Source organism: Phalacrocorax carbo, chromosome 7, assembly GCF_963921805.1.
Source record: "Phalacrocorax carbo chromosome 7, bPhaCar2.1, whole genome shotgun sequence".
Classification (NCBI taxonomy): Eukaryota; Metazoa; Chordata; class Aves; order Suliformes; family Phalacrocoracidae; genus Phalacrocorax; species Phalacrocorax carbo.
The window spans coordinates 9,939,760-9,965,395 of NC_087519.1; the positions used below are offsets into that span (position 1 = coordinate 9,939,760).

At 41.2% G+C, this 25,636-nt stretch overlaps 1 protein-coding gene across 7 annotated transcripts in view; it reads left to right on the forward strand.

Annotated features, from left to right (window-relative positions):
* ARNT2 (aryl hydrocarbon receptor nuclear translocator 2) overlaps window positions 1-25,636 on the forward strand; it is a 193,881-nt gene that overhangs the window by 55,895 nt on the left and 112,350 nt on the right. For 3 of the 7 annotated variants that reach the window (XM_064456261.1, XM_064456263.1, XM_064456264.1), the window contains exon 1: window positions 20,383-20,627. The exons of 1 other annotated variant lie outside the window; for it this stretch is intronic. In XM_064456261.1, coding sequence (XP_064312331.1) covers window positions 20,597-20,627 — 31 coding nt within the window. In that variant the 5' untranslated portion in view covers window positions 20,383-20,596. Of the gene's footprint in view, window positions 1-20,382; window positions 20,628-25,636 lie in introns of those variants that run through there. 3 more of the 7 variants (XM_064456258.1, XM_064456262.1, XM_064456266.1) reach the window with 1 other exon arrangement.

Here is a 25,636-nt window from a genome sequence, read left to right on the forward strand (position 1 = left end):
AAAACGTAGAAAAAAATCTGAGTCCTATCATCTCAGCTGAGTGTGAGTGTGTTCACACCAGAGAAACCATCCCACTGTGTCTGATGGAAATCTTCATGGGAATCCCTTTGCCAACTTTGTTGTTCACTGTTAAAGCTAAGAAGGGAATCAGAGCTTGTTCTATCAATTTCTGGGAAGCCTCGCATATTGATGACGACAACTTTTACGTCTTTCTGCTACTCAGGCCACACCGATGGACTCTTTTCATCATGTGCCAGGGAAAAGAGAATAAATTCCTCTCAGTGAGTCCCATTGTCTAAGAGAATCTGAAAATATAGGAAAAACTTTTCCTCACGGGCTTCCCAAAATCTGTTTCCATATCCCACCCCAAAGGTGGCTCAACAGAAAGCCTTCAAAGGCTGGAAAAGGACTTTTGCCTGCCATAGTGTCGGTGCACAAATACAGTCCTGAAGCTGTTCCTTACATGCTACAGTTCTACTTTCAGCTGTCCTGGTGCCAGGGGTTCAGAGATCCAGCTGCTGGACTACACTGGGAGCAGGAGGTGAGCAAGCCCTGGCAGGGTGGAGAGCCATGCTTCGTTCCTTCTACCGCAGCTGCCCCCAGCCACTGCACCGCTGCGCTCTCACGTTCGCACCGTCTCTCGCGCTCACCCACTCACTCTTTAGTGGATTAACATTGACATTCTTCTTGGAAAGTATGTGTTCTTCAGAAGCTCACGACTGTGATGCGTGGCTATTTATAAATATCAGCATGTTGAATAGTTTTGCTGCATATTGCAAAGGAGCATTTCCTGTTTCTGCATGAGATACTACACTTTCTATAGCAGTTGGATATTTTGTCTGGGTGGATTTTGCAGTGGCGCCAGCAGTTTCTTACAATGTACCACAAAACTCCTCCTGTTGCAATTCCACCTCGATGCTGAATTAGGAGAAAACTGTTCAGCCTTGCACTAAGGGTGAAGAGAGCACTCGGAAACAGAAGTTAACTCCAGATGGATCCAGGCTACTTTAGGAAGGCTTTCTCCGCTGCTGCTGGTGTAGTTTGCCACCTTGTTAGTAGTGACTGGGGAAACAGGCATATTCAGGGTTTCAAAAGACACAAAAGATTTTAATACAGTGTTACGTGGACCTGAACAGGATAGAGTTAATGACAGCAGTTGTTGCAGCCCTATCTCTTCTGTTGTTCCCACTGCAGCTTTTTGTAGCCTCCTGTCAGGGGTGTTCACCATACAACTTAGCTGTTTGTACACGTCAGCGGGTAACTCTGGCATACCTGCAGATTAAGCTACATTTTTCCAGAAAACCGGAAATGGATTTGCAAGTTCTTTTTCCTCTTCCAGGTATTTATGCTTGTCCCCTTAGGTTTTAAGCCTATCTAATTTTAATTGTAAGTAGCAGAAGTGAAGAATTAAGCAAAGATGTAGGATGCAGTGTTTCCTGTTTTCAGTGCATTGCTCTACCCACAAATAGTATATTTTAAGAAGTCTTGAAAAATATTTTCCATTTTATGCTAAAAGTGTTCTCTTGTATTTTGTTCCCCCCACTTTTAAAAAGAAATCCAAAAAAGTAAGAAACCTCAGGCTATACTGGAAAAATATTTTCAGTATAAAATGGTTTATAAAAAGAAGTGATATGAAAATATTATAAATTGGTGGAGAGGAGAAAAAAAGGTAGAGAAACAGAAGTGTTGCAAAACTAGAAAATGTGTTAAACAAAGGGAAAATTTTAGCAAATGAATTTACAAAGCATGAAAGCTCTGGTTGCTAGGATTTTTTTGAAAGAAGATACCTACTAATAGAATACCTCAGGTGATGACTCGCCTACCCCCTCACCCCTCTACTCATGTGAATAGCAGAGAGCTGAGAAGACCTAAAAGGAAAGCAAATTCACGTGTCAGAGACCCTGCAGCACAAAAGTCTCTTTCACCAGTGATCTAACTTATAAATCTGGGATTTGTTAGTATAGCGTTCTAGATAGCTGATATTAACTACTGTGGTTTGGAGAACCAGGGGAATTAAGTATACTGCTTTCATGAAGAGTTTATATGCTTCAGCCCGTGCATGTGAAGATTATTTATGGAGTTAAGTCCAAGGAAGCTGTTTAGTCTGGGAGAAGATGGAAACCAATGGGCAACAAAACAGTGATCGAGACATGATACCTGGGGTAAACAGCTTCAAGGGAGTTAAAATAACAATAACTCAATAATCAGTTGGAAAAATGCTATTTTCCAGGCCCCGGGCAGTTACACAGCTGGCTTGCCAAGTCTGAGAGCCCAGAGATCAAAAAGAAAATTAATCTTAAAAGGACTCCATTGGAACAAGAAAGGAAGGAGTGGGTTGTGAGCAGCTGCCTGGGGATGAGAAGAAAAGTCTGAAAAAGGAAGGGAATGCAGCTGAGCCCAAAGATGGAGATAACTGAACAGGCTGGGAAAATGTGGGCTGAAACTCACTCCTGCACAGTGCTTATTTCAGCAGCAGGTGGAAGTAAATCCTAGTGCACCTGGGCATGTGGCAACTTAGAAATATCTGATTACCATAAGGATTTGCACTGATACCCAGGCTTTTGATGGGGTTTGATTTTCAGTGAAGAAGGAAGAGGGAAAACTCTAAAACTGGAGTTTGGAGCTGAAATTCCCTTTTAGTTTGGAATTGAACTTTTTTATTTGCTTGTTTCTGTGCTAATATTTCCCTTTCTGAATTACCCAGGCTGTTCTTTCTACGCATTGGAGAAATTTCTTATCAGCTTTACTTATAAGGATCTGGAGTGCTAATACCCTTGTTCATCAAGTATGTTCATCAAGCTACTGCATGTTGGCTGAGATGCAGTAATTATTGGTGTTTCTGTCCATTATTGGCTGGCGGAAAAAGAAAAGTCTTCAAGGTTTGCTTAAGCTCTAAGTAAAAGAATATATTGCATTGAAATTGTCTGGAAAGTAAGTCCCTTTAGGTTGAACTCCTTTGGAAAACACATTGTGTTTGAACATGATTGTGACGTATTTCCTTTTCCCTTCCCTTTATCCTCTTCTTCGTCTTTCTTTCCTTTAACGCTGACCCAAAGCCATACAGGCTAAGACAACCCACACTCAGCCCTTTGGTAAATTGTGATCTTCCACATGCAGCACTTCTCTGCAGTCAACATCAAGTCTGCTAACTCAACTCCTGGCAACTATGTTCAAAAGCAAGAAGATTTTCTACTGAAAACAAAACCTCAGTGAGACAACAGCATGTAAGTCCAGGCATTGTCTCTATGGAATAAGCATTTATGTTTGGAATGACTCTTTTATCTTTGAAGCCTTGAAAATCTTAATAAATACTTTGGAAGCTGATTCCCTGACTGGGGTTTGCTTGGGATTTTTTGGAATCCCATTGAGCCTCCCCCATCCCACAGATTTGTCTTGTCTATCTGCTATGGCTCATCAGTTGAGCTGCAGGCTCCATGGAGCAAGGGTTGTCATTATCTTCATGTCTCATTGGGTTGGCCACTACATGCTACAAAAATATTTGCTACAAAATAATACCAGCTCATCCAAGTGGGATTCACTTAAGTATTGAATTATGGCTTTTGAATTTGGAATTTCTTGTTCAAGTCTTCAGGAAAATACTGTTTTCTGAGAGGAATCCCTCTGTAGTATAAAAGCCATAGCCCACAGCAGAACAGAGATCATTCAACAGTGACTTCCATGTTGGAGTATGTGCAGTTGGCACACAAAGCCTTAAATATGCTTCTAAGCTGTGGCGAATGGTCACCATTCTGGATTGAATCTTTGGTGGATATTAGAATGAATGTTGCATTTTTATGGGTGCTTAAAATTCTCCCAGTGGACCTTAACAGTAATTCAGTTTGCTGAGCAGTTGCTAACAGACCCTTATGGCATAACTGAGTCTATTCCCTCTCACCTCAATAAAATGGATGTGTGCCAGTTGGGTTGTAGGCACACATCTGCCCCAGTCTGTGTCAATGTGGGCTCAGATGTCCAAGTCCACCCACAGATTAATGTTAGCATGGAGTATTGAGCAATGCAACAGCTCATTTTTCTTCCATCTCTGTGGAGAACTAGCTTAATGTTTCCACTGAAGATAAAACTATGCTCGCTCACACAGCAGAGGATTATAGAGTCTATCAGAAATACTGTGCCACAGAGTTTTCAGCGTGACGTATTATCCTTGTTCATCTGCCTCTTCAGAATTAGCATCCACCTAAGCAACTCTCTGCATCTTGGCTGAGGGCCAACCATATTCTCAGCCCAAGGCAGGGAAAAGGAAAGCTCAGGACCACTCCCAAGAAACTGCCATCACAAAGGAGGCATTGACAGCCTCGTGAAACTCATGGGAACGCCAGGTCTTAAATCGCCACAGATTTACAGCTCAGATTCCTTACTCAACAGCATCCTCGCTGGAAGAAACGTGGACTTGGAAAAAGTGAGTCTTGAAGGGTGATTGAAAAAAAGAAGATTAAATTAATGGTTCTGGCTCTGCACAGTACTCACAGAGAGCCTACTCTGACACCCTGCCAGTATGTTCAGTCAGTGGGTAGGGCTGGAGAGCCAGTTGTGAGCATGGTGTTTTAATACTCAAATGCCCTGAACCAGCCTCAGTGTCCTTTCCCCATGAAGACTTCTGGGCCTGGCAAGAAAAAAAAAACGTGCTGCATTCAGAGATGTTTGTGTAGGGGCTAAAAGTATAGGAACAATGTCTTCTGCAGCACCAGTGGATTTCAGTTCAGGGGTGTGAGAACTGGGAGCAGCATATCTGGTTTCAGGGAAGTTCATTGTCTTCCATCAACAGTGATTTTCAGGATTTCTGGTGCATTTCAGCTTTGGCTCCATCTACAGCTATTGACCCTTTCCCATGAATTCTCTTGTTTTTTTTCTACTCTTCTTCAGCATAACAGGACCAAGCATTGTGTTTGGTTTTCATAGGTAATGAATTGTTTGAACTCACCACCAACAAAATCTTTTTCTGTGGGAAAAAATTACTACAAATAAATAATGAAACATTTTTAGTGATCAAAAGCACTCAGCACCTCTGACTGATGCCATCTGGAATCTTCTCATTGACACTGATGTCATTTATAGCTAGATAAAGGACAGAAAGATATGCCTAGGGGTTAAATATACATTTTTTTAATATCTGTGTCTTGTTGAAAAGTGACATAGAACATGGGAGACAGAGGAAAGGGCTAAAGAAGTATCTGACTAAATAAATTAATGGAGATATGCTTAAATAGGTAGGATGGGTTATCAAGAACTTCGTAACAGCTTGCTGGAGATATTGAAGACTCTCAATCTACTTATAAATTTCATTTTCTATTTGGCAACAGGAACAATATATCATCTATTACCAGGAGAAAATATGTAAGTAGGATTGGGAGGGTCTACTTTTATGTTTCTTTCACAGTACATCACTGAACATAGTACCTTGATATATATGAAAAAAAAAATCTTAATTTTGATCTATAATTTTTACTGCTGGATAGAAGGAAAGATGTCCTAGCTCCAGCTGAGTTGCAAAATATCTTTTTTGTGTGGCTATGTAATACTACTAACACTCACCAAATATCAAGGTAAAAAGGTATGTGCTCTGTCTTCTGACACCCATTCTCAAAGAAGGTACTTCACAGAAAGAAATTACTTTAATCCGCTTACACCATTTTGATAATCTAGCTCCCTGTTTTTTTCCCAAATTGTTCTAATGGGATCCATAGGATAGAAATGCAGTCTTTCTGTATCTGTCCATGCATTTTCTTCTTTCAGCATGTATTCCAACAGTAATCTCGTATCATAAGTAAGTAAATAAAACCAACAACATATATTATTACCTCTTGCTGTTCTGTGTCTGCTATCCAACATTACTTCATAGCCCACTGAGTTTATATGGGGAATTTTAAAAGGCATTTCTGGAAATGCTGGTCAGATGTAATTCCACTGGACTGAAAGAAATATTTTTTGACTTTGTGCTGTTCTGTGTCAAAGCCAAATTCATGTCTGAGTAGACATTATTTCTTATTTTTGCCAGATAAGACAGTACTACAATGCCACTCTCTGCATTCCTTATATTTAGGGATCATTGGTTTAGCAAGCTCTTACCAATAAGCCATTATTTGTCCCTCAGAAGTCTATCAGAGATATAATCCCATATCTCTGTCTTAAGACTTTCTATACAGACAGACATAACTAATGCCAGAATTTAGTATTGTGGATCCTAAACTCTTTTTCATTACAAATACGAATTAGTGATTCGTCAGGAATCTTTGCACTGCGACTGTGTTTACTATTGCATCTTAGATCTTTTATTTACCTTGTATTCATCCTTTGCACCAGGGGTGTATTTGCCTCAACATCTCATATTTTTTATTTCCATCCAAATGATGGTTTCCCTTGTATGACTTGGTTTTGAGCTCTTCTGTACATCCAAAGTTAAACTTCTTATTTATCTAGATGGTAGTAAATAATGTCTTCTCCTCAGGGAAACTTGATTCATTGACTGCATCTGTTGAAAAAGTATTATTGCTAATAAACTAATTTATGTCTTATTTCTGACCTTATATCAATCTTTTACTCATCAATGGGGCAGACTCAGGAAAAAAATTAATTATATTGCCTAAGCACTGCACCTACATTAACAGACATGCTATTCCTTCATTAACTTACAGGCAAGATGGGCAACTCAGTCCATCCCTCTCTGCTGCTTCTGCCTCTGTGATCTGGGCTTTTTGTGAAACTAAGGGTTACTTGTACAAGTCAGACTTTCAAGCCTAAATGCCTTCCTAGCTGCAAGCAATGCCCTTAACGGAAATGAAGAATGCAAGGCACAGGCCTTGATTGCTGGGGTACTTAAATGCTGCACGTTCACCAGCCAAATATACTGTCTGCTTTAACAGTGTGGGAACAGAAATGCAAAAATATTGAAGCAAATAAGCAAGAGATCTTAATAGTTAAGTAACATTGTGCTTTTGTAAATGTTTTGTTCAGTTGTGCTTTTTTCTGTGGCTTACACAGCACAAGTCTTGTACACTACCTAGACGTGCTCTCTTGGTGATTTAAATTATATTCAGTACCTCAGATTCATTTTACTGTTCATTAATACTCATTCCTTACAAAGAGGAGGCCTTGCATCTGCATACTTCTTTAAACCACTCACACTAATGAGCACTTTCTCATTAGGCAAGTACTGCAGAATTTCATTTAATACTAACATGAAGCAGAGATGATACTTAATTCTCATCATTATAAACCTATCTTTTTTTAATAAAAGCAAGCTTCAATGGCAGGGTTTTTTACATGACATGTTGGTCCCACACCTTGCCTTTTCATCGCCTCCTCTTTTGATTTAAAGCTTTGCAAGTAATTCAGCACTGTGCTGACAGAAAGAAATTGATGCCATATTATTTGTGGGACAATTTGGTTTCCTCAGAACTCCTGGAGGTCTAAAGGAACTGATCCTGCAGACCCACTCATCCATATGAGGGAGGGACTTGGAGCCTAGCACTTCTGGCTATTAACTCTGTTTCAATCCTGCTGCTGTCCGTAGGTGCGTGTGACTCTGGGAGAGCCATACCCCAACCTGAACTGCTACAACTTGGCATTTTGTCCTTACATTTTATTTTTAAAGAAAATGTTTCGTGGCATGTGATCCTGCAAGCACTTGCATTAACCTGCTATAAAACTGGTCTATGACTCTTCTTAGTTAGCCCCTTAAAAAGACAAACCCACGAGATTTTCTGGGACCTGATTCTTCTACTTATGCAGTTCAACCTTGCGTTCAGAGTAATGTCCTTGATTCCAGCGGCTCAGCTGACAGATTAACACATAGTCCAACCTGTGCAATGAAAGCAGAATCTGGGCATTCATTTACATCTGTATGACATTTGTATAATTTAAATAACCTCCCATGACCCTTGTGTGGATGTTATTGTTTGTGTAATTACAGACAAAAATGATCTTGCCCATAGACCGGGTGAACTGAGTATAAATCCTTGATGTTAGGGGGTAGAGTTTTGAAATGTAAGTTACATAGAGAAGGAATGTAACATGCAGAAGAAATTGCTCTTGCCAGAAAAAAAAAGTAGACTTACTGAGCTCTATTTGGTTTTTAATTTATAACAAACTTGCCTAATCTCAGTTTCTGTAGCTTCTGTTAAAATATTAAATAACATTATATCAAATACATCCCCTGTGACATTAAAGGAAATGGAAAGCTTAGCCACACATTAATTGTGTTCCAAAAATGTGGCATATAGCTTAATAAACTTAATTTAAAGAACCTTAGAACAATGACATTTATGCTTCAATTAGAGCAAATGAAAGCTGTGCTGCAACCTTCTAGACAAATAATTTTTCTTGTGGGACTAGGCCTTTCTGACAGGGTGCGTATTTCCCTGCAATGTGCCGCGGGTCAGCCTAATTACATAGGCAAAATTGGCTTCCTGGAGATGGACGCGGCAAAACAAAATACAAGAATAAAAAGCATTATGAAAACCAAGTAGATAGTATAGGCAGCTTTAAAGCAAGGCTTTCTCAAGAACAGATTGGACTTTCCCAGGAAAATGAAGTAATTTATTTCAATTTAAGGAGAACACATTAAAAGGACCAGACATTTTCCAAAACCAACAATAAGAGTTTAAGATGGTAAATGTTATTTTAATGATCCCCTTCTACTCTGGTATTCTAATCACAGCACATATGTCTAAAACAGAAAACATCAAAATCTGCAAAGAAACAATTGACATGAGATAAAAACCCCATCCAAAATCAGAGATAGATTAATAGATCTACTTTAAAGGTATTCACAAACTGTTATAAAAAACAGATTGGTCATAAGACTTAAAAGTTGTTACCATATGCATTTCACAGATTCTGTGTTATGTTCCTTATGCTGGCAAACAGACTAATGAGTTCAAGACTGTTCCCCAGACAAGCGCACGACAATTTGTGTGTTCTGCATTAAAGCTCTTTGTGCTCTGCAGCAGAATGAAACATAAATTTTGCAGAAGAATTTAGATGTTCTTTCAAAATCTGGTCCAGTAAAAAGGAGGTTGTGTAGCAGATTAATATATATTTAAAACTGAGACTCTTGCTGAATGTAGATGAATGATGTAGTATGTATACTGCACTTGCATTTACTTGAATTTTGCTTTTTTTTTTTCAGTGCTACAGCCACAATCTCAGTATTTTGTTATCTTGCAGGTTATTTTATTGAGAACTTCTGCAGACCATTTGGCTGTTGTCTTATGTCTGGGTTTTTTTGCAGTTAGAATTTGGAGGCACTTGGAACCATAGGATAAGCAAAGCAGCCAGGTAGACTTGTTGAAAAAATCAGCAATTTAATTGTTTACTCTGAAACCTAATGGCACTAATTAAAAATGTTAATATTGTCAACAACCCATTATCAAAGGTAAGCGCAGGTATTTGGAAATATAACCAAAATATTCTTTAAAAAAAGCGCTGATCATAAAGTAAAATTGCCATTTCTTAGGGAATTTCAGCATCTCAAGGACCTTCTTCATTATCAGTTTAAAATCCCTATCTTTTTTGGGGGGGGCTAATGAGGCAAAAAGGCATTCAGGTCCAGAAAGCTGTGATGATTTGCTTCATTTAATAGGACAGAGTATTTTAATGCTGACTTTTGCAATTTATCCTATTTTGACTTTTATGCTAAGGTATTATTAAAATATATTACAAAAGGCTAAACCAGATACATAAGGATGGCAGATAAAACGAAATATTTTTCTCTGGTTGAAATTAACAATTTTGATATGACTGAAATAAAATTAGTAAGTAAATAATGCTTCCAGCTTTTTTCCAAAATCTTTTTTAGCAAAAAAAGCATGTTCTGAAGGAACACTTTGATGAAACTGCAGATTCTGGAAAAAGCTGTTCCATTCAAGGAATGTCAGCAGCCTCTATCTTGGGGCTCATTCAGGCAATTTAATGAATACAAAAGCTAACACTTTCTGCCCCACTCCCTCATAATCAAGAAGGACTAGAGATACACTTTTTAAAGGGAAATTAATTTTGGAAAATACTAGTACTGTAGAACTGTAGGATGTGTGTGGCATCAGGCCAAGTACTTGATATTCGCTGTTAACTGGAACTCAAACTCTTACTCCCTTTTGCAGGCGTTTATGCCTGAAAAGTGATAAAACCCAGGCAGTTCTACCCAGGACTGTATGCTACAGAAGTCCCTCAAATCCACTCCTATAAATGTTCATGCCTTGCTAGCAAAAGGTGTATGTCTGACTACCGAATCCTGGTAGAATAGGAACTTAGAGTTCATTTGTGAGTTCATTTGTTTTAGACTTTAACAGCCCCAAGTACTAACAGAAAAGCCCAGCTGGCTAGAGAACATGTTCCCATGCTCCTCAGCACAAAAAGATCATGCTGATGAGCTATGCAATGGATGTCAGATGATTTGGGAGAGAAGCTCCAACCCCATGTGGTCTCGTGGTGAGGGAAAGTAATGAATTTACTATTATTTCTTCTGTCTGGCAGTGAAAACAGGAATAAATGAGCAGTTACTGCTGAGTTCTTCTCCTCTATTTTAATCCTGAGACATGCCCCGCAGCATCACACTTAAGAATTTGAAAACACAAAATCACACCACTTAATTGTGGGTGCTTAAACCTTTGTTTGACTGTGGCAGAGTTTTGATTCTGAAGACACAACACAGAAAACCAGAAAAATTTAGAGCTAACCTGTGCTTAAAATTGCGGGGTAGACATAGTGTGAACTGCAGAAAAATCATTGGTATTTTAAGAAATTATGTTTCTTCCCCGTTATCGCTATTCTGTTGTAGCACAACCCAGTGGAGTGGGCTTTGCATGCGTGGCTGTGTGTTGCAAAGTGATGGTTAGATGATGAGTAACTCAGCATGACCTTGAACTCTGTCACCCGCAAGCTGTTAACTGCACAGCTTATGCCTATTTTGCTATTGCTTTGAGCAGAAGAAGACGGAAGGATTTTCCTTCTTCGTGAATATTTTAGCAGCAGGGCTAATCTGATTCCATATGGTATTAATAGACGTTCTTTTTTTTAAAAACAATTTGAATAATGCCTGAGAGAAGCATTTGATATTAGTCATGATAGCATGAAAATATTGTGTCAATATTTTTTCCAAGAAAAATATTGCAAGAAAAGATGTATTTTGCAGATGCTAGTCTTCAGGACACACTCTTACTTTTGGTCACATGTGCTCCTGGGGTAAGGCAGTTAGCAGTATGGCAAATACCCCCAACATATACAGAAGAATGTATTCATTGGGAATAAGAGGAGAATGTTCTTCACTGGGAAAACACAGAGTACTCAATCCTATTTTTAATGACCGCCTTCCGTTTCCTTCATCATCCTAAATTCAGTGAGACAGCTAAGGGTAAATGGGGGGATGTAGCACCTACCCAATCCTCATTTAGCATTGGACAATGTCAAAGCTGTGTACACATTTCTCATGACCAGGCCTTGACTATTCAAGAGGTCAGTCTACCCATGTGCCTCGGTAACTTTTGTCAGCTTTCAGGCAGCCTGCTCACCATTAGGAAGTCTTACTGTTCTCTGTGGAAATCATCTGTTTCAGGCAATAGCAGCAGCAGAAGAAACATTAGACTGAGGCTGAGGAAACACTAGAATGATGCCGAGTATGATTAGAGGCAAATTTAGACAAGGTTTGGCTGTGTCCAGCACCCTTCCAGGAAGCGCTGGAGGCAGAACTTTCCTGTGATCCTATATTCTTACTTAGACTCCGGCTAACCACATTTCACTTAGGTCCTTCCTGCACTTGCTTAGTGCTCTGGTCTGTCTCCATTATGCACAGCCTCTGCCACAGAAGCTGGCAATGTAACTGTAGCATAGGGGAAACGTGTAGCTCTGTCCAGACAGAGGCAGCTGCATAGCTTTAATATCCCCCCTACTGGGGTTTGGGAATTAGCATCATCTCTGTGGTCGTCTACAGCTCCAATGCACCAAGGGCATTTCTCGAAAATCCTGTTCTCTGATTTTGCCTTCCATCACCGTTCAATACTCTAATTGATAGATCGTAACTTTGAGGTGAAGCATGATGTGTTTAGAATGGGAAATGCCTGACAAAACCTGTAAACATCACATTACGAAATAATAGCTCAGGGTCTGAAGAGTCAGTCACCAATCCACCATTCTTCTTCTGGTCTCTCTGTCTTTGTCCTTCTGCCTCACAGCAACGGTCAGGATAAAATACATGGAAAAAGAGCGTCCTGCTTACATCCCGCTGACAAAGCTTTAAAGGTACTTCCTTTCCAAGTCTGTTGTGCACATGCTGCCCTGGAGTGATTTTCATGCATGCTCAGGGAAAAACGTTGCTCTGGAGTGTTAGCAAGTGGCACTTCCAGAAGTGTGAATTGGTCTGATTGCCAAACAGGAAAAGCCCAAAGTATCATCCCAGCCGTCATCATATTGTGTTTTGCAAGATGGTGACTGAATTGTGAAACAGCTAACTACTTTTCTTCTTTTTTCCTTAAATAAAGATGAGTGTGGAAAGGAAGATCCTTATTTTCCTGCTTCCAAATACCCAAAATGCATTTGCCTAATATTGTCCAGGAGTCTTATCTTCAACAAAACTGTGGATATGAAACAGTCAGGCACAGTGACTTGAGATTAACACGGTAAAATGCATTTCAATACCTGGATGTCCAGGATATTTTGTGATAGATTTCCCTACTATTTTGTCCAGTTCAAAGCACACACCTTAGACGTTGCTATTCACAGTCTTTTTCTTATAAGCATTCACCTCAGTGTGCCTTTGAGTCCTATTTGCACTGTGTCAATATCTCTCACCCCAAAAGATGCAGCTACGAAGCAGGAATCTGTGTGCCAGCTCTATCACTCCACTGTGTAAAATCCTGACACTGATCCTTGTATCTGAGGGGATCAATACGTGATCCAGCCTAGCTGGGTAGCAATTAATTGATGTGATGTTTTTAAAATTAATTCAGAACACTGGGATAATGTTAAGAGGGGTTTTAATTATGCAGATGAAACCTCCTACTTCATGAATTCCCTTAGTCGCTGTTTGCTGGAAGCTGCAAGAGTATAGCAGAGGAAAGTATAACTCAGTGTTTGCCTTGTCTTTACCCTCTTTTCTCAAGCATTGCAGAGTTAGTGGATGTTGTCAGAAAAAAATTGCTTGGCTGGGTGGATCTTCTGATTAGTTCTTATATATTGGCAACTGTTTTTAACGTAAGTATACTCATGCATTTTTATTTTTATATGTTAGCAGATACAGTAAAAGAATTGGATTACGATCAAGGTGATCTGATAGGATGGATAAGAAAGAAAAATGATCTGTGGCTATATATCCAGCTATTAAAATATTCAGGATGGTTGTTCCTTCTTTGCAAATGCAAATGTAAAAACCATAAAGCATATGGTAAGCGATGCTTCATCACTTTTAAAGCACAATTTTGCTAATGTAGAAATGAATTATGCTGCATTCCATAATTCAGGGATTAGAGTTTTGAACATAATTAAGGATGTACTGTCTGGTCTTTGAGACACAGGTACACGTGTTCAGTTTGTCTGTTTCAGAAATAAAATCAAGTGGGAAGCTACCAAAAATATTTTGTGCAAGCTTTTAAATGAAAGGGTCTGCTGAGAATTTGCATAATACCTTACTCGTGAAATGTAAAACCTGTCATAAATCATAATTCAATTTATAAGACAATTAAATGCATGTGTTTCTGTTCTCTTTTATGGTTCTTGGAAATTGTTATCTTGCATAGCTGGAGAAAGAGGGGCTAAAGAAAGCAGAGAAGGAGCACGTAAGAATAGAGGGCAAATATCAGACAGCCACTTCCTTCACATATTTGTTTTTTCCAGCTGTCCTGTGCTCAGCTGAAATAGCATAGCATGCTTCAGATTCCTCATAATTTCTTACTTTCCTTAGGATACAGATTGCCTGCTATGTGTCATGGGACTCAGATTGTTTTGTTGCAATTAACTGTGAGAGATTTTCTACCATTTTAGTCTTTTTGTAGCTTATGATCCTCAGTAAATCTCTCTGATGAGATAAAGAAAACTCTGTAAAGAGGATAAAATGTTTATAAAACACAAGAAAATACTCTTCATAAATTCTCATTTCAAACAAGGCAAAGGCCTCCACCAAGTTGGCAGCAGTATTTTTCTAATATACAATGTTCTTAAAGTATACTTTTCAAACTGCATTGCCATAAATGTAAATGTGTCCTAGTCCTACCGTTAGTTTTATTTTATGTCAGAACGCATCAATCTTTTGTGGATTACACACAGATCAATTCTAGAAATAGTGTTGTAAACCTAGAAATCAGGAACCAAGAAACGAAATACTTCTGTCAAGATGGGTGGATGTTGCATTACTTGAATCTTTACACTTTATTGCATTCATAGACTTTGTCATAGAGCAGATGGGGCAGCAGGAATCTGGGAAAATGGCAGTTTGGTCCCACCCTGAGCAGTGAGTGAAAAAAGGCCTTTTTTCCATGCAAAAGACCAGCTCTCATTTTACTGTTCATTTTTATTGAACTGACTAATTTTTTACTCCAGCTAGATTTATAGGGCAAGTGAGTTGGGGGTATGTCACACACTGGCAGGATTGTTAAAGAAAGCCTTCACCTTGCTGGAGCTACTAGTAATGTGCATATATGTTTCTGCAGAATTTAGCTCAGGCCCTTATTCCTGAAGGTGGAAGGGATAAAGATGTTCAGGACTATCTAGTGACTTGGAACTCCATTTCTATGCCTCCAACCCAACAGCTCTCACTTGCCCCATGCTTTATATCATAATATCCTGATTATAATATACAAGGAACAAATCCCTTCAAATGAATAAGCTTTTATTTTATTTCAAAGCGAGAAACATGGCATTTAGGGAAAAAAGGGCTTTACTCATGTAGTTCTGATCAACATGCCAGTTTGCTGATTCAGGTCCCAGTGCCCTTTCTGGGGTCTATCTTTTTGTTCATGTCTTGGGGGTTTGGTAAGTAGAACACTATTGTTTATAGCTTTCTGTTTTTTCACCCGCATGCTTCACAGAATGGTTTCAGGGACATAATTAGGTATGCAGTGTGAAAACTATATTCCCATATGCTATGTGGTCATTTCTGCCTGAGATAACCACCAACAGCCTCTACCAGCTTAATGATGTCCTTTGCTGGCACTGCTTCTTCCAGTGAGTGATGTTAATATCAGGAAATAAAAGAAAATCTGCTTAGTAAACATTGTAGAGAAAACAAGTTATGTGTTAATGTGTTTGCACCCGCTATTCCTTTCTTAGGCTTGATAATCGAGTTTCATTGTTTAAATTTTGGTTGTTAATATGAGGTTAAATTTACACAAACTTTGAAGAAGCCTGAAACGTTAGAGCTGAAGTTGAGAGATAAAAGATGCCCGTGTGTTTGGTTCCTAGTCCATACTTTTGCGAGCATAGGAATACTTGTCTGATGTCGGTTACATTCCCTGGGTAAGAGGACTTCTGCAACAGACATTTCACCTTCAGGAGGGTTTCTCTAGTACTCAGTGTCATTTTCCCTAAAGGAGAAGCACTGTGGAATTTAGCAGCAATAACTGTAGAGAACATCATAGAAATTACATTTCTATACCTCCAGCACTGAATGGAGGTTAGTATAACTTCCACATTCTTACCAAGGTATTTTATTGCATTTTATAGGAAGAATACAATTTTCTCTTAAATTATATGGGACAGTTCAAAGAACAAGGTTGTAATTTCCTTAACAAATGCTTTTAAGACCTTCCTATGACAGTTCATGTTTTAAATTTCATCATTTTCTCTATAGCTTATTTAGGCAAGTGTAGTCATCCATATGTGACGAACAGATTTAAAAAGGGCACATAATGTTCCAGTTCCGAGTAGCTGGGTGGATGGGGTTGCTTAATAGACATACATAATACTCACTCCAAACTATCCAAGACTTTTGGATGAATTGGGTGCAATATATTAACTCAATTACAACGGAAACACAGATCAAAGAATGTAGCTGGAAGGTCTTATTAAAGGGTGAGACTTTATTAAAATGTCCCTGGTTTTGATTACACAGGATTAAAATGTCTGAAACTTCACTTAGCTTCTTCATGTCCCCAGAAAAGAAAATTCTGCTGGGGAAGCATAGGTTCAAGGTTTTAGACCTTGATTTTCAATTCTTTTAAAGTAGAATTGCCATAAATTGGTAAGAAAAGTCCAAGACCTTTTTTATCCATTTTTGACACTGAACAAATATTCTCATTGCCTTCAATTTATTACCCATTTTCTTTCGTGATTTTTCTTTCTGGACTTAAGTCATTCACATGGAATAAACCATTTTGGAAAGGCTTCAGTTTTTTTCAAAGGAAATAATAAAAAAACCCCAACTTTTCCTCATTTGAAAGAAATAAAAACCTTTTAGAGATTATTAGTGCATGGCATGGGATGAAAACACACAGAAAGGTACAAGTTCAGGTTTTCCAATTTGCAGGCCAGTACTGAACTTTTAAAAGGAAAGGTGTTAATGAAAAGCAGTTACAGTATGCTGCCGTTCTCAGCTGACCTACTGCTAGTGCCAAGATGCAAAATTCACATGTATGCTGAGCACCAGTACCAGTGATAATAGTCCTCTAAATTGGAAACAATAATTGTAAGGGCACCTAACAGACATTCTATGGTACATAATAACAAGATTGAGATAAAAATCACTTTTCTTAATTCATTTACTTTCCTGTTGCTACACATCATGTCAGCACTTGTTTGTAATTATATTAATATGGTAAGTGAAGCACCCCCTGTTGTGCCACATGAATGGCAAAAATTTTGCATATTGCTGTCTTCCACGTGCATTATATTTTGTGCTTGGTATCAATAAAGTGCTGTTTAATCTCTCAGCAAGTGTAAGGGTAGAGTCCAGCGCTGTCCCTGCTTTTGTCATGAGGAAACCTATTCCACAGGAATTATGCTTTCAAGGTACACAGCTTGGTGTGAACTTGGAGAAACATGAATTCAGTAACTAGACTGATTTCATGATTTACTGTGTATGTGTTGTTTGTATTACAGCAAAAGTAAAACACAGAGTGTGCATTTCCACCACTACTAGAGCATAATTTTAAGAGCAGTGATGGTTTCTCTCTTCAGTTACCAGTGTTACAGATCTCACCACAGATATGGAAAGGCTCAGAATGACCTAGCAAGGAAGTCGTTTATTACAGATAAACAGAGAATAGTTCCGTTCATTTATGGATTGTTTCAAGGATTCTCAAATACCCTGTGTGCTGGTTTTGGCTGGGATAGAATTACTTTTCTTCATGGTAGCTAGTATGGGGCTATGGTTTGGATTTGTGCTGAAAACAGTGTTGATAAGACAGGGATGTTCTAGCTGTTGCTCAGCAGGGCTTACACACAGTCAAGGCCTTTGCTGCCTCTCACCCCACCCCACCAGCGAGGGGCTGGGGGGCACAAGTGGTTGGGAGGGGACACGGCCGGGACAGCTGACCCCAGCTGCCCCAAGGGATGTTCCTCACCATATAACGTCATGCTCAGCATATAAAGGTGGGGGAAGGAGAAGGAAGGGGGGGACACCTTTGGAGTGATGGCGTTTGTCTTCCCAAGTAACCGTTACACATGATGGAGCCCTGCTTTCCTGGAGATGGCTGAACACCTGCCTGCCCATGGGAAGGAGGGAATGAATTCCTTGTTTTGCGTGGCTGTTGCTTTACTTATTAAACTGCCTTTATCTCAACCCACAAGTATTCTCACTTTTACCCTACTGACTCTCTCCCCCATCCCACTGGGGGGCAGTGAGCGAGCGGCTGTGTGGTGCTTAGTTGCTGCCTGGGGTTAAACCGCGACACCCTGCTAATACATCCTATTCAGACAGAGAAGATGGGGAGGAGAGAAAATCAATCTTACTTCTCAGTCTATTTAAGTGAACAAAGAATTGCGCGAGGAACTGAACAGAGTGAGTCAACAAAGCTCACACCAAACAAAAATAAACTTTATTTGCATAATTATGTCTGAATCAGAGTGAATTTGACAGAACGTGTTCCATTCTAAGCCCTAAGGTCTTATTTAGGTGAGGCACAATACCAAATATACTGGCTGTAATGTGCTCTTTCTGGGCTAATCTAATGTCTCATGGGATATTACACAAGGGGACAGCACACACAGTTGAACGGTTTCAATGGTTTATATTCAGTTGTTGTTTGGCTTACTCCATATGTCTGTTGAAAGCTATGAGAGTGCACCGTCAGATCTCTCTGGGTTTGTGTCTTCCAGGGTGGCTTCCTTATCTCTAAAATAGAAATGAAAGAAGAAATATTAATGGTTTTCTGATAAGAGAGAGATACGGCTTAACCATGAATATTTGTAAATGTCTTCAGAGGACACTACAGAAGTACCTAATGCTCTAAATTATGGTTTTATAAGATATATGACTAACATTATAGTATTAGGGGTTTGGCCCTTTAACCTTTATGCATGTATGTAACTTGACATAATGGAGGCTCATGGAAAAACTTTCAGGAGCAGTATTACCTGTGCAATTTAAACACAAGACTTTAGAGAAACCTAGAGGAATTGAGCTATGCCCTGTTTCCTGCAGCCGGGTAAGCTACTCTGAATGTTGCTTTCTTCATTAAATGTAAGAATCTAGAAATACTGTGAGCAAGGTTCTCTAGAATCACAAAAGCATAGTTTTAACTGAATGAAAAGAAGCCATATTTACAAAATTGCTGATATTAACACAATCTGCTGGTATTACCAGGGTAAATGCATTATGATAAGAATTAAGAATGCCTGCTGAGCATCCAAAACTCTGCAGCATCAGGAGGCACTAAAGCAGTAAGATGCTTAGAAAAACAGCTCAACATCTGATAGGCAAAAGCACAATAAATCAAAGATAAAGTAAACTTTCTAGATAAGCAGGAGGGTTTAATGCTACTCTGATTAAACTCATCTACAGGAAATGAGTAAATACAGCCTCCACGCTTTCTCCATCTTTCTGCCAATTTACATCTTAATGGCTAAACTGTTTCAGGTTACTTATTCAGCAAAGCAAGGGATTGATTTGCAACTTTTCGTTTTGAGTGCTTCCATTAACTTCTGCAGGACTGTTCAGGGCAACGGAGCACAGCCATGGGGAGGTGTTTAAAGATTAACAGGCCTTTCCAGCATTCCAGGGGTGTGAAAAAGACAACAAAATATGTTTTTTTCTTTTTTTCAGTATTACATATGTACTACACGTGACTGCTACAGTTGTTACACTGGTGGCTTTTCACAAATCTTGCAGCTTGTTAATTCTGAGACACTGGGGTTTTTTTCCCTTAGAGACCTGAGCTAAGAGATTATGAGAAAAATCTCAGATTTCATTGAAAGTGTGTTTTAAATCCTGTGTTTGTAATGGAAAGTCTTAAAATGTCAGCTGAGTGAGTTACAAATAATCAGTTTTTCAGTTGCACGTCTTAGCTTGAACATGAGCATAGTGTGAGGTAAACTACTGTTTTTAGAGGGATACAATACAATTCTTATACTCTATCCGGAGGTGCACAGAATGACCTGTCTCTGAATTCTTGGATTTTTTTTAAAGAACTCCAAGAGCTATTACATTTTTCCTTTGTAATTCCAGGAAATTAGTATTAGTCCTTTGTTAATAAGATGTTTCTGTGTAGCACTACTCATTTGAAGCACCAAGTCCTCCACCTCACAGTCAGACATACACTTAGCGTATTTATACGGTGAACATGACACCATGGCTCCTCTTTTCCCTTCAAAACCCCTTGGGCTCACTTCACGCTTGACCAAGCTGAGAGCCAGCCCCATGTCAGCGTGCGTGCTGACCCCGGGAACCCACAGAAATGGCATTCCTGAACCCCAAGCGGAGGAAGCATTCGGAGGTGTACAGACTCGTGGGGCTCTGTGCCGCTTCTCCCACATCTCCCAGAGAACATCCCCACCTCAGGGGAGAAGGGATGTCATCGTCTGGGGATGACAGGGATGGCGGTATGTTGTCTAACGCTTCCCCTCCCGTCCCCTCAGCGGAGCCTTCAGTTTTGGGTGGCGGTAAGCTGCACCCCGACCTCCCCTCTCTGTTGCGGGGGCGGTGGCAGCCCTCCAGCCGCCACCCCGCTACCCTCTCGCCCGCGCGCGGGCCTCCACCAGAGACCTCTGCCTCAGGGGAATTCGCGCCCTGCGAAGAGCGGCGCACGCTGAGGCCCCCGGTTCGAGACCCGAGGGGGACAGCCGGTTCGGGACCGGCGCGAAGGCCGCGTTCACCCCGCCGCTTGCGGGGCCAGACAGCGCGGGGGTCCCGCCCGGGGTGGGATCCCGGCCGGGCGCCAGCGGACGCGGGCCCAGCGCACATGTGCGGCCGCCCGGCACATGCTCACTGCGAGCGGCGCATGAGCAGACGCGGCGCGGGGGCCATCGGACATCTTGGGCCGCCCCGCGCAGAGCGGGGAGCGCCGCCGCTGGGCTCCGGGGCGGGAGCAGCCTGCCGCCCCCGCGCCTCCCGGCCCGCCCGCCCAGGCGTCGGCTGCCTTCCCCTCCCCCGCCTCCCCCGGGCTGCTCAGAGCATCCCTCCTCCCCTCTTGCATTTGTCTTAATTCTTCTCAGAGACAAGATGGCAACGCCGGCGGCGGTAAACCCTCCCGGTGAGTAGCTGCTGCTGCCGTCGCCCCCTGCGCTGCAGGGAGTCCGTCTCGCCCCATGTGGCCCCGCCGCACAACACGCCCCGTTCCCCCCCCCCCCCCCCCCCCCCCGCCGTAGGCACACACCCGCCCCTGGGGACGGCGCGGCCCCGCAGCCGTGAGGGTGGGCGGCCCCCGCCGCTCTCCGCTGCGCCCCCGGGCTCGCCCCGCGGGTCGGCGGGGGCTGCGGGCCGGAGGGGCGCGACGCCGGCGGCGGGGAGAGCTGGGCCGCCCCGGGCGAGGGGCGAGGAGCCGCCCCGGGGCCGCGTCGAGCCAGGGAGCCGGGAGCCCTTGGTGGGTGTCTCGGGCTGCCGGAGCCCGGCTGCCTCCCCGCACTCCGGGTTGCTGCCGTTGGGTGTAGGCACTGCAGAAACCAACAGTTTTGCATAAGCATACGCGGTCATATGGCAGGGGGAAGCGAGAGGACGCGTCCCCCTGCCGAAGCCGGGCGGGAAGGGTGGCAGTGGGCTTTGGCCGCACCGTGCGGACCTCTGTCTGCCCTGGGAATTGGTAAGAATGTTTGCTTTTCCTGCCAGTACGTTGGCCAGGTTTATCGTCGGGAAGCAAAACTGGCTTGCGAAGCGTTGCTTGGAACCAAAACAGGGTGTCGAAACTGACCGAGGGCAGCTCAGAGTGTGCAGGGTTTTTGCCATGTGTTTATTTTCTTGCCAGACGATGCAGTACATATTGTCTGTTAATACTACATTCATAAAGGGAAACAAAACTTACTAAAATTATCTCCTTGAATTTTTAATGAAGGAAGACATTCCCTGGCGTTCCATTATGTGTCTGTGAGACGCAACATCTGTTTTGTTGAGTGTGTGATGGAGTGAAATGGGTTTGGATGCACATACTTGCGCAGCACATATTTTGGAGAGGTACTTGGGTCAACTTAGTGTTGGATCAACAAGTACCTGACACTAAAAATAAGTGGGACAACGGATCCTGCGCTGGGCTCAATACTGGTGAAGAATATTTTTATCAAAGGTGGATTCCAGTTTTACTTGTTTCAATACGTGGTTACATTTTGTCATTTTTTTGTAGAGTTGGGTTCAGTTCTGACAATTAAGGGCTTGCTTGAGTAAATGCCAACTAATGTTGAAAGGTTGTTCTTTAGACTAAATCCTGCTGTAGTTGGCTGTGTAGTTGTTATACTGACAGTAAATATTATGATATAAACAACTAATTTGGTTCAGTAATTGTCAATAAAGTAAGCAGGAACAGCTCTTTGCAAATCAGATTAAGTTTTAATGTCAGAATTCTACATATTAAATGAAAATCTGTATTTAATGGAAGGTTATTAGATTAATATTATTTAGCTTCCAGGACACGATGTCATGCATGGTAACGGAGAGTTTCATTGCATGCACACGTAGCTAGACTTGGTGAGCTGTTTTGTGGACAAAGTAGGATACAAACAGCCTTTTTTGACTTAGGTTTGGTTTGCCATTCTTCTACCTGCTCCTTCAAGCTACGCACTGAATGAACAGCCCTGGCCACTTGAAGGTCTATCCTGAAACCGCTGAATTATAGTAGGGCCTGGTGGCCCTTTTGCACCAACCATTTCTGCTTTCTGTTTTCGCCTCACCTGCAGCTGAAGCCACAAAAATATGTGGTTGCAGGAGGTATGGTGTGCACACACCGCAGAGCAGCCTCTGGGCAGGGCTTCGCAGTTGTTCTCCTGTGACCACTTTGTGAATTGAGAGAGTGTTATGGGATTATTGAAGAAGCATAAAAAAATATCAGGGAAATGAGGGCCAGGGGTGTTGGCTGTATGCATCTCTGTTCAATGATCTGATACAGTTAAAGCTGTCTTGCAGTGTGGTCCTCAAACTGTCGTAAGCACAGATTGCTGGTCCACTGGAAGGATGAGGAAATGTGTTGGTTTCCTGAAGTGAGTCAATACCTACTTCTGCAAGGCTGAGGTTACAGAGCATCATTTTGCTCCTTGTCTAGGCAGCTGGAACAGATCTGAGCTGAAATATGCACTCACTGGCTGTTGATGATCCTCCCACATTTTCTGTGTGTGAGTGTTGCTGTCAGACAAATGTAGCTATGCTTGGACGAAGTCAAAATGATGAGTTTTTGAGCTGTGAAGAGGTGAGGAGAGGAGACCTTCGATCTGTAGCGAGGTGCTGCGTTTGCTGTACCATGGACGGCGGAAGAGAGAGCTGCCTGAAATACCTTGATTTATGCTGTGTTGTTTTTTTTTTTTAAGTCATAATCTGTTGCTTTTGTTAATTTTTTGGATTAACTGCAAAGCAGTGCAGAGAAACAATTGAAAGCTGTAGCAAGAGGATTTTAACAGTGCTATTTTCTCTTGGGGCCAGATGCTCACCTGGAGTAACATGAAAGTAGCCCCATTAGTATTGGTGAAGCTGTGCTTCTTTACGCCAGTTGACTTTCTGATCTGCTATGTTAGGGGAGCACAATAGAGAGATTAACTTGTTAAGCATCTGTAATGATGATTAGAAATTACAATATGATTAAATTTTTATTAAGCAATTGTCTGGGGTTCTAATAACAGTTGATAATTTAGGTAGGACATTAACTTGCAGCTACCACAATACAAATATATGTGATTTTAGTCATATTCTAGATAGTGGAATGGGGATTAGCAGAGACAGAAAAACTGGGTGTTCTGTAAATCTGGATGTCAAAATCTTTCCTTGTGGGATCTCCTGGTACAGACCCATGCACTGCTCTGCATGTTTATGCAGATTTATCCATTTTCCCACCCGATCTTTTTTTAATGGAGAGTTTGAGTTATGAAAATTCATGGGAGTGGGAGCAGTTTGCAGCCTGTCCTGGGTAGGGCTCATGGGAATGGCAGTATCAGGGACCAAATCGTGGTGGGGGTAAGGCCACTGGGCTGTATTAGACCTAAACAGATAGTTCTTTTTGGTGAAGGTGTTTGTCCACAAAACTGGGGAGCTCTGTGAGATAGTCTTCTTTCTTTCTATTCCCACATGCTTAACCTTGGGAAGGGGATCTGGTTAGAAGTACTTTGTTCGTTTGTTGTAATCTGGATGACTAACTGAAGTGTGAAACACAATACAGGTGTGTGGGAAGCTCATCTGCATTGGCACAAAGAATCAGAGTTAATTTATTTCCTCCTGAAATAAGATTGGCATATTAAATGGGATTTTAGAACAAAAAACTTGTGGAGGTGTAACAAGCATTTCATAAATTACTGCTCGCAGCGAAGTGATTTAGTGCCATGTCTGTTTTAAATGTATATATTTTTGGAAGGCAAAGTTGTCCATAACTGTTGCTACTTTGGGGTCAAATTTTGCTTAACTTGAGGTGTAGTACATGATGTTGTGATTCTTGTATTAGCCAAGTTGGGATGAAAACTTAAAACTCTTAATGAATTCAGCATTTTCTTTTCCTGAGACATTACTTGGTCTCAGGTGATGAGTTCCCGTCTGGTGCAATCTGATGGATGGTCCCAGAGTGGCAACTTTCTGCCATGATCAGGTGATGTGACATGAACCATTGTATCTTTTCAGCTCTTCCTGGTGAGGTATCCCTAGAGGGAAGGGCCACCCTGGGGAGTACTCACAGATGTAATGCCAAATGCCACAAACTCCTAAGTCAAGTCAGAAGAAATAATGAGATTTCAGGGTTTATCTAAAGTTACTCTAGAGGGCAGATCCCTTAGGATGTGGTTTTGGCTACGTTTTAAGATTTTGTGAATCCTTAGGGTTGTATTTGTTTATTTAATTGAAAAAAATAGTAACTGGGTTGTTCACTTCATCACCAAAGCTCCTTTAAACCTCTTTGTAAGCAGAGAGCCTAAAGTCTAAAGGTATGGAGAACAACATGTCCCCAGAAGGGCATCTACTAGAAATGTATTGAGCCAGAGAGAGATGGTGGGCCGTGAGAGGAAGGAGTTGCTGTGGCTTAAGACATTGCTGTTACAACCTGAATAGCTGACAGGGGCTACTTTTAGCCTATGGCTAATCCAAGGTAAAAAAAAGACCAAAAGGGGGGGCTGAACCTTGAAGAAAGATGATTAAGTAAGCTCTCTTTAGTTTCAGTTTGTAGTGAGTTAACAGCGAATCTTTATGTCATATCAGTGAAAACTTGTAACTCGGCCCTGCATCCAGACTCTTGTTCTAGGCAAATGCATTGCGTTCTGGGAGCTGGTTTTGTTTGTACGACTTGGGAGTTAAGCAGAGATAAATCATTCTTCAGTTTCAGCTGGAGGTTCTGAGAACCAGATTGTCTGTTAGTCTTATGATTGCACTCAAGTTACTAAGATATTAAGTGCTGTGGATGAATTTTCTTGCTGCCGCCTGTTCCATATTCCACAAAGGAATTGGCTTTTTGAAGTTGGCAGTCTGACCATTCTTTTCTTTACCTTTCGTACAGCTTTGAAATTAATGATTAAACGAAAATTACTTCAGTGTTTTAGATTTCAGAATTGACTTTTCAGCTCAGAGCCTGAAAGTTGTTGTGGTTTATTGCTACAGTAGCAACAGCTTTGCCCTTCATTACGACATAGGCTATCCAGTAAACTCCAAAATCAATTTAACAGCATCTGGGGGAGTAAATGGAGTGTTGTAGTGATGGAGGTTATAATGGGCTCTGATGTTTCTGGGATGCAAAAAAGTAGTCTTCTTTCTAAGATAATGTTAAAACAAAGGTCTCAAAAATGGAACACTCATTAGCTAATGGGGGGTTTAAATTGCAGATCTTTTTCTTCTCGTATTTTCATACCTTTCTTACTGCAGAACTGGTCCTTATTTCAGCCAAAGTGTGGTATGAGATGACAGTGCCTCTTGAATTGTTCTGTGGTAATGTTTTGTCCTTCAAGGCTGTGTATGAAACAGTAACTTGCATTGAAGAAATGTAATTTTTTGGTATTTCTAATATATAGGGCATACAAAAGATTCCATTTCAGGATATCTCTTCTATCACAGAATATTTAAAATTTGCATACGTAGCTTGTGGTTAGTTCCAAGTAC